This window comes from Rousettus aegyptiacus, unplaced genomic scaffold, assembly GCF_014176215.1.
Source record: "Rousettus aegyptiacus isolate mRouAeg1 unplaced genomic scaffold, mRouAeg1.p scaffold_m13_p_17, whole genome shotgun sequence".
Classification (NCBI taxonomy): Eukaryota; Metazoa; Chordata; class Mammalia; order Chiroptera; family Pteropodidae; genus Rousettus; species Rousettus aegyptiacus.
The window spans coordinates 15,687,025-15,701,338 of record NW_023416292.1 but is presented as its reverse complement, the minus strand read 5'-3'; the positions used below and the strand labels follow the sequence as shown (position 1 = coordinate 15,701,338).

General features: G+C 36.1%; 1 protein-coding gene across 2 annotated transcripts in view; it reads left to right on the top strand.

Moving 5' to 3' along the window:
• SOAT1 (sterol O-acyltransferase 1) overlaps nt 1–14,314 on the top strand; it is a 56,490-nt gene that overhangs the window by 16,429 nt on the left and 25,747 nt on the right. For both annotated transcript variants that reach the window (XM_016141186.2, XM_016141187.2), the window contains one exon: nt 12,488–12,546. In XM_016141186.2, coding sequence (XP_015996672.1) covers nt 12,488–12,546 — 59 coding nt within the window. The remainder of the gene's footprint in view (nt 1–12,487; nt 12,547–14,314) is intronic.

The window sequence follows — 14,314 nt, the reverse complement described above, 5'->3', positions numbered from 1 at the left end:
GACACTAAGACACCATTTTAACAATATTAAATCTAGCAATCCATGAAAATGAGATGTCTTTCTATTTACTTAGGTCACCTTTAATTTTTTTCAACAGCATTTTATAGTATTCGGAATGTTTTACATTTTCTTTTTATGGATACCTGCAATCTCGCTGAACTTACTATTTAACTCTAATAAGTTTTAATGTGGGTTTTGTAGTGTTTTCTATGCACACGATCATGCCACCTGCAAATAACAGTTATGTTAGTTGCGAGGTTTTTGTAGATACCCTTTATCAGGTTGAGGAAGTTTCTACCTTTCTACTAATTTACAGGTTATTCTTATACTCGACTGCATTTTATTTTGGTGCTTTGTTCATTTGGTAGCTAATTAATTAGGATAATAGTAATAATACCAACCACTAACATACATTTATTTATCATGTGCCCGGCGCTGTTTTACAAATATTAACTCAGTTAATCCACTGTAGTTCTATTGAATTGCAGTGTTGAGATATGTACATAAATATCTGAACATGGAGAACAGCATGCCTTTTGTAACAAATTTTGATAGTCCCTTGGCAAAAATATGAAAAAGAAATTAATATCATTGTTATTCTGTAATCTTGCTCCCTCATCCAGTATATGCATGTAATCATAAAACTGGCCAGTCCACATGGAACTTTGCTAACTAAATAGGCAGAGAATACATTCCCCACCTCCCCCCCATAGGAGGAAAGCAAAACATGTTTCTTTTAGAAACTGCAGATAAGCAAAAGTTCAAGTGGTTGTGATTTTTCCTTGGATACATTCCCAGAAATTGTTTTTGGGTCAAAGGGGATGCATATTTATAAGATGGTTTGGATAGGTGTTGCCAGATGGCCCTCTGGAAATCTTGCACTGCCAGTAGCAATATGACAGCGCCCGTTACTTCAGACTTTTTTCAGTCATGGATGATGTGACGTTTTTAGTAAACTAAATGGCATTTTGAGAGGTGAAAAATTCCACTTGAAAAAATGCTTTGCACGACGGGATATAACATAATTGCCAGCAGAAATAAAGTTATCGAATATTAATTAGTACTTTTTATAGCTTTTAAGGTCAAAAGAATGAGTTTGAGTGTCTTAGTTCATTACAGGATGATTAATCAAAAGAAATGAAAGATATTAGCTGATACTTTCTTTGACAGATTTTTAAACTTTTTTTTTTTTTTTTAAAAGAACCGTGCTAAAAAATCAGCCTCGAAAAAGTTATAGGTTCTAAGAGAGCCAATGAACTAATTTTTCTGGATGTAATGTATTCAAGGCAAATTTGTGTTTTAAGATAATTGCTAAAAATCAATGAGCAGTTTTGCCCAGGCATAATGGGTACATTCCTTTTTAAATAATGAGACATGAGGCATAACTTGACTATTCTGAAAGAAAAGAAGGTCTGTAATGTTTTGCTTCTAATGAGAGATATTCTTCCTGGTTTTTATCTTTATATGTTGCTAACCCCTTGAGCAGGAATATAACCATAGATTGTAATAATATTCTAATGGGGAAAATATTCTATAGTGTACTTGGTGACAATTTTTTAAAGGTATAGTTGTAAGAAATTGGTAGGGATAAAATGTTTGAGGGAAGAGTTTATGTTTTTAAATCTTTGTTCTATCAAGAACATTCTGAAATTTAGATAGTTTTAATAACTTTATCAAAAGTTAAAGTTTGGAAGTGTAAGATATGATCTTAGTGGTTTCATCTACGAGTTCAGATGAATAAGATGCTAAAACAGAAAACAGTCCTATGTTATAAATAGGAGTTAAGAAAGTTATGGTGACTAAATGATATAAGAGAGCAGTAAGGTAAGGGGTACCATGCTTGAGAATGGAAGGAGGTATCTCACAGAAGTAGAATTTGAGTTTGGTCTTTGAAGAGGAAACCAGGAGAGGGCTTTCAAGTCAGAGGGAAGGTATTAGTTTGCAAAGGAATGGAGTTTAAGACTGTCTAGTGCTCTGTGTGTGATGTTTTGTTTGTTTTTAGAGAGGATTGTTGGGGGAAGCAGTACAGACGGGTTTGTGGTTTGTTCTCATACCTAGCAGGACCAGGAGGAAGTCAAAAGAAAGGGCTCGAAGCCCTTATTGCAGATGTGTCATTCATTGCCTGGCTGTTCACCTGTCATAGCCTGTCACTGCTTAGATTTCCTCTTGCAAAACCAAGGAGAGCAAATGTAAAAGCACTGTTTACAAGTCTATAGCACTAGATTCATTAAGATATTATCTTCCCATTGATGGTGCTGGCAACTCTTCTGCCCCAGATCCTAAGGTAGGTTGACAGCTCCTTGCGATATAATGCATCAACTAAGAATTATAATCTCCGCGAAATCTTCTAACATTTCTACCAGAAATTATCTCTTTGGATTTTAAAATAAGATCGTATGATGTTTTAAAAGTTTAATGGTAATAAGACTAATTCTCTTATTGCACATATGGGTATCCCACACAGTCAATACAAATACGGTGATAAAAGAAAAATAAACCAGAGTTAATTCTGGTTGTGTAATTAAGTTATTGAAATTATTTTGATTATAGAGTAGAAGTCTGTTTATAGCTTTAAAAAGGTTATAGACCAATTGCGATTGGTATTTCCATTTATTGCTTTTGTAGATTACCCATAATATGCCTTTACAATCTCAATCCTTTGTCCTCATGCTAAGTAATAGGGCTATTTCCTCTTCCACTAGTCCTCGTTCAAGAAATACGAGATAATTTTGGTTTCATAAAATGTTGCCCCACACCTATATGGTCAATTAATCTGTGATAAAGGAGGCAAGAATATGCAGTGGAGTAAAGACAGTCTATTCAATAAATGGTGTGGGGGAAGCTAGATAGATACATGTAAAAAAAAAAAAGAAAGAAACTAAATCACCTTCTTATGCCATATACAGAAATAAACTCAAAATGGATTAAAGACTTAAGCGTAAGACCTGAAACCATAAAACTTCTAGAAGAAAACATAGGCAGCAAACTCTGACATTGTTCTTAGTAATATATATGTATACACATATTACTACATATAATTTATACACACACACACATACATATATATGTGCTATATCTTCTTAGGGAAGGGAAACAAAAGAAAAGTGTGACTATATCAAATTAAAAAGTTTTTGCATAGCAAAGGAAACCATCAGCAAAATGAAAAGACAACCCACTGAATAGAAGATATTTGCCAGTGATACATCCAATAAGGGGTTAATATCCACAGTTTATAAAGAACTCATACAAATTAACACACACACACACACACACACACAAATTTAAAAAAAAAACCCAACAACAAATAAATGATCCAATTAAAAAGTGGATAAAGGCCTGAATAGACATGTTTCCAAAGAGGGCATACAGACATAGATGTATGAAAAGGTGCTCAAGGTCACAAACCATCAGAGGAATGCAAATTAAAACCGCAATGAGCTGTATCACCTCACACCTGTCAGAATGGCTGTCATCAGTAAATCAAAGAACAACAAGTGTTGGCGAGGATGTGGAGAAAAGGGAATTCCCTCTTGGCGGGATTGCAAATTGGTGCAGCCAGTATGGAAAACAGTATGGAGGTTCCTCAAAAAATTAAAATTACCTTATGATCCAGCAACTCTACTTCTGGGTATTTATTTTTTAAAAAGTCCAAAACACTAGTTCAAAAAGATAGATGCAACCCTATGTTCATTACGGCATTATTTACAATAGCCAAGATATGGAAGCGACCTGAGTGCCCATTAATAGACGATTGAATGGACAAGAAGTGGTCCATATACACAATGGAATATTCCTCAGCCATAAAAAAGAATAAAATCTTACCATTTGTGACAACATGAATGAACCTAGAGGAGGCTGTGCTAAGTGAAATAAGTCAGAGAAGGATGAATACCATATGATCTCACTTACATGAGGAATTTAAGAATCAAAATAAACAAGAACAAGGAAAACAGAAGTAGACTCATAGATACAGAGAACAAACTGACGGCTGCCAGATAGGAGGAGGATTGGGGATTGGGATGCAAAAGGTGAAGGGATTAAGAAATACAAATTGGTAGTTAAAAATAGTCAGGGGAAATAAAGTACAGCATAGGGAACATAATCACTAATATTGTCATACTGTATAGTGCCAGGTGCGTACCAAGACTAATTGGGGTTATCTCTTAGTAAATTCATTAATGTTTAACCATTGTGCTGAATACCTGAAACTAATGCAAAAATAATATCGACTGTGAACTGTAATTGAAAAATTTTAAAAATTGACGAAATAGGCTTATAGAATTTTAAATTTAATATATACTCATGTAAAAAATGCAAACATTGTAGAAAGTCAAAGTAATAATTCTTCTCTTAAGTAGTCATATTTTTTTCCCATACATGTGGGATCATATTTGCAATATCTTCCGCAATTTGTTTTTTCTAAACTTAGTAAACCTTAGACATCTTTTTGTTCAGTATATGTAAGTGTAATTCTTTTATAAGTATCTGTGTACTATTTCTGTTACACGAATGCTCAGTAATTTATTTAACTCATCATTTAGGTGGTTTCCAGGGTTTTAGAGTATTTATTATAAACAGTGTTGCAGAGAACATCCTTGAAACAGTATCATTGCTTACTTGTGCTAGTGTACTTACTTGCAGGATACATTCTTAAAAGTGAAATTGCTAGATCACAGAGTTTTTGCATTTAAAATTTATATATTACTAAGTTTATTTTTTAAAATATCATACCAGTTTACACTCCCATCTATATTGTTTCCCCATACTCTTGCCAGTATATCTTACCAGTCTTTTTTAAATTTGCCATTTGATTGATGAAAAACAGCATAGTACATAGCATTAGTTTGTTCTCATAAATTATAAGTGAGATAGAGACCTTTTTCCTTTTATTTATTGGCTATGTATTTTTTCTTTAAAAGCTCTATTCATATCCTTTGTCCATTTTTGTTCCTTTATCTGGTGGCTATTTTTTTTTCTAAATCTTTTTTAAAGAGCCCTTTTTATAATAAGGAAATTAATCCTTTGACTGTCATGTACTATGAATATCTTTAAACTAGTTATTTGCCTTTTGACTTTGCTTATGGTGTGCTTTGCCACATTTAGTTTTTATGTAATCAAATATTCTTTCATTGCTTTAAGATTTCTTGTTATGCTTAGAAACAATCCAAAATTATGAAAAAGGAAAACATAATTTTTTTCCTTCTACAGTTTTTTAGATTAACTATTTGTTCCTTCTGAAATTCATATTAAATAATAAATGAGTTAGGGATCTTATCTAATAGTTTTCTAAAATGGCTAGCCAGTTGTTTCAACATTATGTTAAATCTCCTTTTCTGTATGAATATTTGTATATTGACCTTGTTTATAGTTCAGATTCTATTTCTCTATAGTCATGCAGATATGTGATTAGTTGAGAATTTTGGAAGATTTTTGAGGTCAGTGGAGCAATAAAAGGTAATAGATGGATAATTACTACTTTACCTCTCTCTTGCTTTGAAGATGGATAAATATTGACTCTTTCAAGAAATACTTTTAAACCCAACCATCCTATGGACAGAAATGTGGCTTTCACATGACTTTTAGATTACTTATATCTCTGGAGGACACGGTGTGGCTGGGGTGATGGTCTTCCAGGCATAGTCAATGAGAGTATTTTAAAAAATGATCAGGATTTTAAAGTGAACTTGAGTTTGAACTTTCAGACCGTAAAAACCCGTTACTCAGTGCCTACGCATTAGCTAATTCTGTACTTGCTTCGAGGAGACAAAGAACATGTTTGTTAAAAGAACTGAAACTTGAAAAAAAAGGTTATTAGTCACTGCTTAGTGCTCCTTAAGAGTCATCTTTAGAAATTTAGTCAACTCTAAGTAGGCCACAGTTTTTATTTTTTAGTTTTTTGTGATGCATGTTGCATGACTAGAGGGTAGAAGACTGCTAGTTTCAGGTCAGGGCTTAGTTACTTACTGAAAAGTTGCAGAAACAGGTTGGCAGTGAATCGCCAGTGAGAACGTTGAAGGTAGGTAGTGTAAATCGCTTTTCTAGGACGTTTTATGTTAAAGAGGAAAGAATAGCATGGTTGAGTTATGAGGTTCATTGTAAAGGCCTGTTTGTTTTAAAGCATTGTTTCAAAATACTGGTTATATGTAATTTTGACATTAACATCTGTATCATATTTTTTATTATGTAATTTAAAGAAAATCTCTTTAAAAACCTCTTCATCCTAAGCAATAAATTATTTAAAAAATTATTTATTATTAGTATTTACACCTACAGCACCTGGTCTTCCTAGGTGGTCTCCCATCCAAGTACTAACCAAGACCGACCCTGCTTAGCTTCCAAGATCAGACATCGGGCTTGTAGACCACGGACCATGGCTCCACTGGGGCGTGAACCCAGGACCTTCAGATGTGCTAATGGAACCACGTCCGCAATAAATTTTTTGAAATCATAGGTTTAATGTTCAGTTACATATGTTTCTAAACTATTAAGTAAATATGTAATACTTGATAAATAAATGTTGATAAAAGCACAAATTTAATGTTGAGTGCCACTAACGACATCCATATCATAATTTCAGAAACATTTTAAGGAATGGGTTGGCTCCGAATGTAAATGTGGACAATATAAATGGCTCGATGTGTTGCCAACAGTTTGAACAGTTTCTTAATGTAGGAAGGATCAAGACAATAGTTTAGAGGGTCGACCTTGAAAAGGCTACCCTCTCCTCTGACACAGCAACAGTGGAAAAGAGGGTTAAAGATCGTAAAAATTAAGCAAGAAGACATTTAAGACATCGGTACTCAAAGTCATCAACTGAAGGTTACTTGGTAGGGCCGGAACTTTAAGAAGAAGGTGGAAAATATTTAGAATTATGTTTGTGAGGAATGTTACAGAAATTTATCAGGGGCAACAGCAAAGATTTTTTTTTTTTTTTTTGTCACAGGCCTGGTTAACACCGCCTGACAGCATCAGTTTACATTGGGCCCGTTTTCTTAATTCTCTCTCCACAGTGCGTGGCAGTTAGAAATCAGAGAAAGCAGGCGGCGGGCAGGGTCTGTGGTTGGGACGTGGCACGGTGGGCCCAGGAAGTTGGTGGTGGTGACGAGGAAAGGATAGAAGTAATAACAGGGTTAGTAATTCCAGGCTGGGTAAGAGAACTGGTAAAGCCAAAGAACAATTTCTACCCGAAGAGGAACTATTTCGCTGGTACTCTTTAGAGCAACGGAAACCTTTCCTACCCGTTCCCCCAACAACGTCTCCTGTCCCACTGTCCAGAATAAGATCACAACTTATGCTAGCAATCTTCCTGTTGCCTCTCTACTCTATTCTACCCTATTCGTGCCCCGGGATGCTGACCATATGGACTATATCAACGGGTTCCCGTGCCTTGTGGTTTCTAGAAGGGTTTGGTCAGGGGGCGGAGACGCTGGCAGGAGATGCAAAGGTGGGTCTCCTGAGAGCAAGGTGAGTGTGCTTGTGCCTCGGGTTCCCCCTGTGCCGGGTCGCCGTCACTCTTGTCTAATGGTTCTCTCCAAGGAGTTCTCTTTGGGCCTCCTTAACCATTTCCCTCCCTCATCCTTTCAGGCTTTGCCGATGTTTGTGATTAGCCCTAGAATTCCACGCCATCCTCTGTTGCTTTTCTTAAACTCTGCCCACGCCTTCTTTAGGAGGAGACCCTCTCGAAAGTCTTCTCCGTGAACTAGGTTGAGCGGGCCATCGTCATGCTGCCCATACTCTTGTTAATGTTAATGTCCATCCTTCGGTCAGTCTCTGGCGAGAAGAAACAACCACCAGTGTTCACCAGAGTTATGAGAGATTATAAAAAATAATGTATACGTGTCCGTTTTATTCGTCTGCCAGATTTACAGTAAATTCAGTCATCTAGAATAGGAGGTGGCAAGCACAGGCATGTTCATTCCTTTGTATTTAAAGTGCCCTTAGGCCCTATTGGACTGCAAAGCCTAAAATGCTTGCTGTCTGGCCCATTACCGAGAAAGTGGCTAAGCCTCGATTTTGAACTACACTGTTCAATATGATGGGTCCCTAGAACTGTATTATTTAATATGGTCCAGTTGAACGCTTGAAATGTGGCCGGTCTGAACTGAGATAACACTGTAATTGTGAAATGTAGATCACATTTCAGAGACTCATTTTCACCTGTTTCTTTTTACCTTTTAGTGTGACTCCTAGAAAATTTAAAATGACATGTGGTTTCACATTATATTTCTATTAAACGGCACTGCTCTGGAAAGCAACTGGTAACTTAGGAAGTAAGCAGATAAAAGCTGCCCTTAGGCAAAAGCCTATTAAATACGATGTTAAGAAGCAAAGAGAGCTTGGCACCTAGACACATTTGACCCGGGTTCAAGTCCCAGAAAACCCAAGTCCTTACCAAGTCCTTACCAAGTCCTCATGCCTGAAATAATCTTAACAGGAACCGCTCACCATGAGTTCTCTTCATCATTTGAGATTCAGCTCAAATACTAAGTTCCTCTGCAAAAGCTCCCATTACTCCAGAGACCCCCATGCTCCCACAGCCCTTTCGTGTACTATAATTATCTGTTTGTGTATTTCTCCTGAGACCCTAAGGGTAGGGTTTGGAATACATACCTAGTGCTCTGCATATATTGGGTCCTCAGTGGTTTTTATTTAATGAATGAGTATAAAATCGAGTAAATAAATGAGTTACCAATTTAATGAGTGGAGGTATTTGTCTTACCCTTCTGAGTAAGTAACATTGGCTGTCGGCTTGGTATAGTAGTAAAGCTTAGGGTGGTTACAGGAAGCGGATTTGGTGAGAAGCCACAAGGAAGCAGCCCACATGGATGGGCACCGCTCCCTGGGGCTGTTTACTGTGAGCCCCTTTCTCTCTTTTCCCTTTTCCTAAAGGTGTCACTATATTGGCACAGGGATATAAATAAATGATCACTTTTATTTGACATAAAGATTATGTATGAAACAGTACCTAATCTTCTTGTTTTTAATGTGAAAAAGCATGTAATTTTCGAAAGATCTTCATCAAAACTGGTTAAAATAAGATTTTCGAGGCTTCAAGGAGTAACATTTAAATATTTCAGTTAAATGTAGTAGACTCTACAAGTTCTGGGTCGTGTTCATAAAGATACATGTTGGAAGCCCGATTTCTTGGAGATCAGAGGGTTAGAGGAAAGAAATCCAGAGTAGCTGTCCTTAAGGATTTGTCTTTGGGTCTACTAAGTAGATATTATCAGTTAATGATATTAATGTCTTCAGTTAGTGAGACCTTGGCAGATATTTCAGAATTTGCATGACCCTCAGTCCTGGCTTATCACTGTTTCAGGGTCAGTGTTGTAGAGATTTAGAAGCCTTGAGTTGAGTTATGTGGTTGATTGTCGGGACATAGTTCTTTCAATCTTAATGTTTTTAAGACAGTATTCTTTTGACCTTTATGAGATTTATTTTTTTAATTTTTAGGTAGCAAGAAAGTAGATTTTCTTTTGAATAGTGTATGAAGTAAATTTTAAGGTGAAAGAAATGGGCTTTTTAATATATTTTTCTTCCACTTACATAGCTTTTATGTTTTGAGTGGGGTCTTCAGAGACTTTAAGTGTGAGCAAAAACTTCCCCTGTCCCTGACTCATCATGGTCAGTTATTTATAGGTAGATGATTCCTTTTGGAAGTTATGCACAGTGAGAATGTTTTAATGTCTCTTTTCCCATCCCCCCATGGTTAATTATTAAAGGGAAGAAGCTTTGTATTCATTTATTTATGAAATAAATAGCTTATTTATGAAACCGTGGTCATCAGAGACATCAAAGGTAGCAGAGAACTAAATAAAAGAAAGTATTCTTATAATTTATAAAAAATCATTTCTTTTATGAATATTTATCTTACCCTCCCTCATAGTTCTTACTTAGTTCCCAATTTGTGAATGTATTCAAAATTTATCCTCTCCTGTTCATTCTCATTGCCATTGTTTTGATTTACAACATTATCATTTCTTGTCCGGATTTACTGCATTTTTCTTTTGCGGGGTCCTTCTCATCCTCTCCTGCCAGACCCGTTACTCTCCTGCTGAAAATTCTTAGTTTCCTCAAAGCCCTTGTATGATATACAAAGGCTCCTCGTGATATGACCTCTTGCCTCCTTCCCAGTCATAAACTCCACTGCTATCAATAATTGAAGATATAATCCCACTGTCTGCTGGCTTCTGTTGTTGGTGTTAAGTCAGGTACACAGCATAATTTCAGTTCTTTTGCAGGTGATTTTTTTTTCTTCTGTTTTTGAGGCTTTTTTTTTTTTTTTTAAATAAACCTATATGTTACACATAGTTTCATTATGATATAGCTAATTGTAGATTTTTATTTACCCTCTTGGGATTCTTTGGCTTTATCTTAGGATTAGCATCTTTTAATAATTCTGGAACGTTCTCAGCCATTTATCATTTCAAATTTTGTCTTTCCTTATAGCTCTTTGATTTGATGCATTTCGGACCTTCTCATTCTCCATGCCTTTTTTCCCAATTGCAGTATTATGAAAAGATACAGTCTAGATGTCCAATAGAAGATTGAATAAATTATATTTCAGTCATAAAAACAGAATAGGCCAATAAAATGATGTAGAAGAATATGTAATGACAGGGAATGATGTTCACAATATATTGAGTGAAAAAAGCATATTTAAAAATAGTATGCGTAATGAGTCTGTTATAATGTGTATATTTTTGCCAAAGTAAAAGGACAAATGATTTTTACCAAAATGTCTTTGAACATCATAGGATAATGGGTGATTTTTGTTAGACTTTTTTGGGGATAGGGAGTTTGAGTTTTAAATTTTCTATAATGAAGATTACTTTTAGAATAAGTAATATTAGAGGCATTTATTAAATTTATATTAGCTCAGATATGCCCTCAAGAGTTCGTTCTGGCAAAGGAAATATGTCCGGGAAATTACTTATATCTTATAAATGCGAGTGCCCATCACTTAAGCAGAATACACGATGGCAATTATTGATCCTGAGATAAAAATACTCAAGTAAATGGTGACTGAGGAGGAGCGCAGTTGAGAAAATCCGAATGCTCGTTGAAGAGTATACTGCTGGAACGGTAGGTCGCGTCATCACCGATTTTTGCAAAGACACGGACGGCAGACGAGCTGCGGCTTCTGCTCCCTGGCTCGGCACTCATGCTGGTCACGTTCACTCCTTTTTCTGTGCAGAAGTCTGTCCACACGTGCTGTGTGATGTTTATTGGTTCCCATAGTATAATAGGTAACTTGACCTTTCACTCAAAAAGGTAAAATAAGGACATATACTATCAGATTATAAATTCCTTTTTCTGGGAAAAAAAAAATGCTATGGTGTTTGAAAATATGCTTTGAAAAATACATAAGAATGCGAGAGATACCATTTCCACATCTGCATTAAACTGAGATGAAGTTCAATTAAGACTATCTCAAAGACAAATCTTAACCTCAACGAGGAATTGCAATAACTAAAGACTTTTAGCAAGCACAGTGGGCACAGCAAGCAACTGTTAGTGGGCACCAAGTTTAACAGGGTGGACACTAACTTTTTTGCATTAGCATGTAATTTTTAATTATACTTAAAATGTTGCTTAAGCTATAAATATTTTGCCAAAGAAAAACTTTAAAAATGTAAGTTATTATGCAAGATATTATGTGCGAAGACAAACTTATTTAAGAATAAAGGCAAATTGCATTCAAATTTAACTGTACCCATATTTTGTTAAAAGGGAAGACATGAATTAAACCAGCTGCTTGCTTAAATTACAATAGTAACCATGATTCAGTATGAAAATAAGAAATTGTCTAAAAATCTATAAAAATAATAAGTCGCAATAAATAATGTACATGGGAGTCATACAGAGCAACAAATTCTCAAACAAATATTTTAATACCTTTAAAAAGCAATTTTTTTTAAGTCATGAAAAAGATTCTCATTAGTTAATGGTTAATACCTCAATTAGTCACCTTTATGTGTGCCTGATTGTAGCTGTCTTACTTTGAGAAGTGATATTTCATTGTGGTTTTGAGTTGCATTTCCCCGATAACCAGTGATATTGAGCATTTTTTCATGTGATATTGGCCATTTGTATATCTTTCTTAGAAAAATGTCTGGTTGGATACTTTGCCTGTATTTAAATTGGATTTTTTATTTATTGCTTGTGCATTTTAGTAGTCACAGTTGCAGAATCCATCCAGAGAATCTAATTTCTCATGCTATCAGAGTTAGATCCTATATCACATATGGTTAACATAGTTGTACTTACTGTGTGTTCATATAGTAGTTTTGTTTTTTTCTACTTAGGATTTTTATGTATAAATTTCCTTCTATTTGTATTGCCCATGCTTTATTTTTAAGAGCTCTGTTGTGTTTTGTGGTTGCACCGTAATTTACGTAGTCATTCTTTTTTGCTTGTTTGTTTTTAGTGCTGGTAGATAGCTGTAGCCATCAACTGAAAAGTTACATTTTTTTCCCCCTCTTAGGTCGGGTTGACATACAACAATTGATAGCTAAGAAGAGACAGTTGACAGTAGAGGCAGAGGTAAGTAACTCCTTCTAGAAACAAAATATGTAGAGTTTTAGGATAAGGGTTTTATGTAGTAAAATTTTTAAATGCTGAATTGCTTAAAGAATTATTTACCTTTCTTATTAGTGGACATTGCCCTGCTGTGGAACAGGAAAATAAGGTGTGCCACCTGTCATCCTACATAAGAACCAGGTTACCCTTTTCTCTTCTATGCTGCCTCACTGTCACTTTCTGCATTTGACCAGCAAAACTTGGTTTTAGTGAGCCGCGATCTGGTGGAATGTTTATATGAGTGTGTGTGATCGCGCTTTGTGAAAGTACCTGCCAGGGTTCATGGTGAATAATATGCCTCCAGTAAATGAATGCTGAGTCTGCATCTAGAATCAGATTTCCCGTTAGGGATGTAGAAGAAAGATCAACTCAGAAACGACGTGGAGCCATTTCGAGCCGGGCAAACAGTTCTACAAGTCAGAATTCAGCAGCGCCCTCAGGAGATTCTGGAGGACAAAGAACAGGTTTTGAAAAATTATACTCTCGTACTGTGTGTGTCTAAAAGGAAGTTGACTTCAGATCCAAGGCAGTCTCCCTTTTTCGTAATAAGTTCACTTCCAAAATTTATTGACCAGCATTAATGTATAAATATCCAATAATGCAGATGAAATAGCCCTGTTTTTACTTAGTTATTTATGTGTGCATGCATGCACATATGCATTTATACAGAATAACAGATTTTCATATTTTTATAATCATATTTGAATGGGGTCCCTGGACCTAATTCCAACTTGGGGACATTGCTTCCCCCAGCACTCACAAGCAATTCCAGCAAATTCTAGAATGCTGGCAAACGTGCCCAAGAATTCAGCTCAATTCTGATACTGCTTACTTAGAGATAAAGTCAGATTCCACAGGTAAAGGGCTCAGTCCCACAAGACTGCCCTCCTCATTAGATGTCAGAAGCAAGCCCAGGTTGCCTGTGCTTCTGACCATCTGGCTTGAGATTGGAGGTCCCAGTGACCCCGTCCAACTCAATGCCAATCCCAAGTTCATTTCATCTGTCATGTGTACTGACTCACTGGCAATAAATCAGAGGCTCCCACAAACCCCTTTTTTGGTCTGATTAATTTGCCACAATGCCTACAGAACTTAGGAAATCCCGTTTTCAAACTAGGTTACTGATTTATTACACAGGATAGGAATCAACAGCCAGATGAGATACATAGGGTGAGGTCCCAAACAAAGGACACCCTGTCCTTAGGGAGCCTGAGGCCTGCCAGGTGGAAGCACTCTGGTTCCCCAGCAAGGAGGACCAACTCTGACCCTCCTGGGTTTCTAAGGAGGGCAGGGGTCAGGTCGGGCTGGGACAGAAAGTTCCAAATTTCTAATCACATGATTGGTTTTCCTGGCAACCAGCGCCCACTTTTGAGTGGAGTCCAAAAGTCACCTACTTAACATAACAGACACCTTTATCACTCCACATATAGGAAGTTCCAAGGGTTTTGGTAGCTATGAGTTAGGAACCATGGATGAAGGCCAAATATCTTATAATTTACAACATCATAATATTTCATAAAACAGTATATGCAAGGTTTTTACATTCACTTCAGTATTCATGTCTTTGTAATTATCAGAGCTAGTTTTTTAGTTTATCTTCCAGTCCTGGGGCTTATCATTTTTATTTTCATCTCATTTGTTGGAGATGACAGCATTTTTTTGAGTCCAAGGATGATGCTGTCACTAGAAATTTTAGTAAAAATATCTATTTATTTAACATTAAAGATTCCTC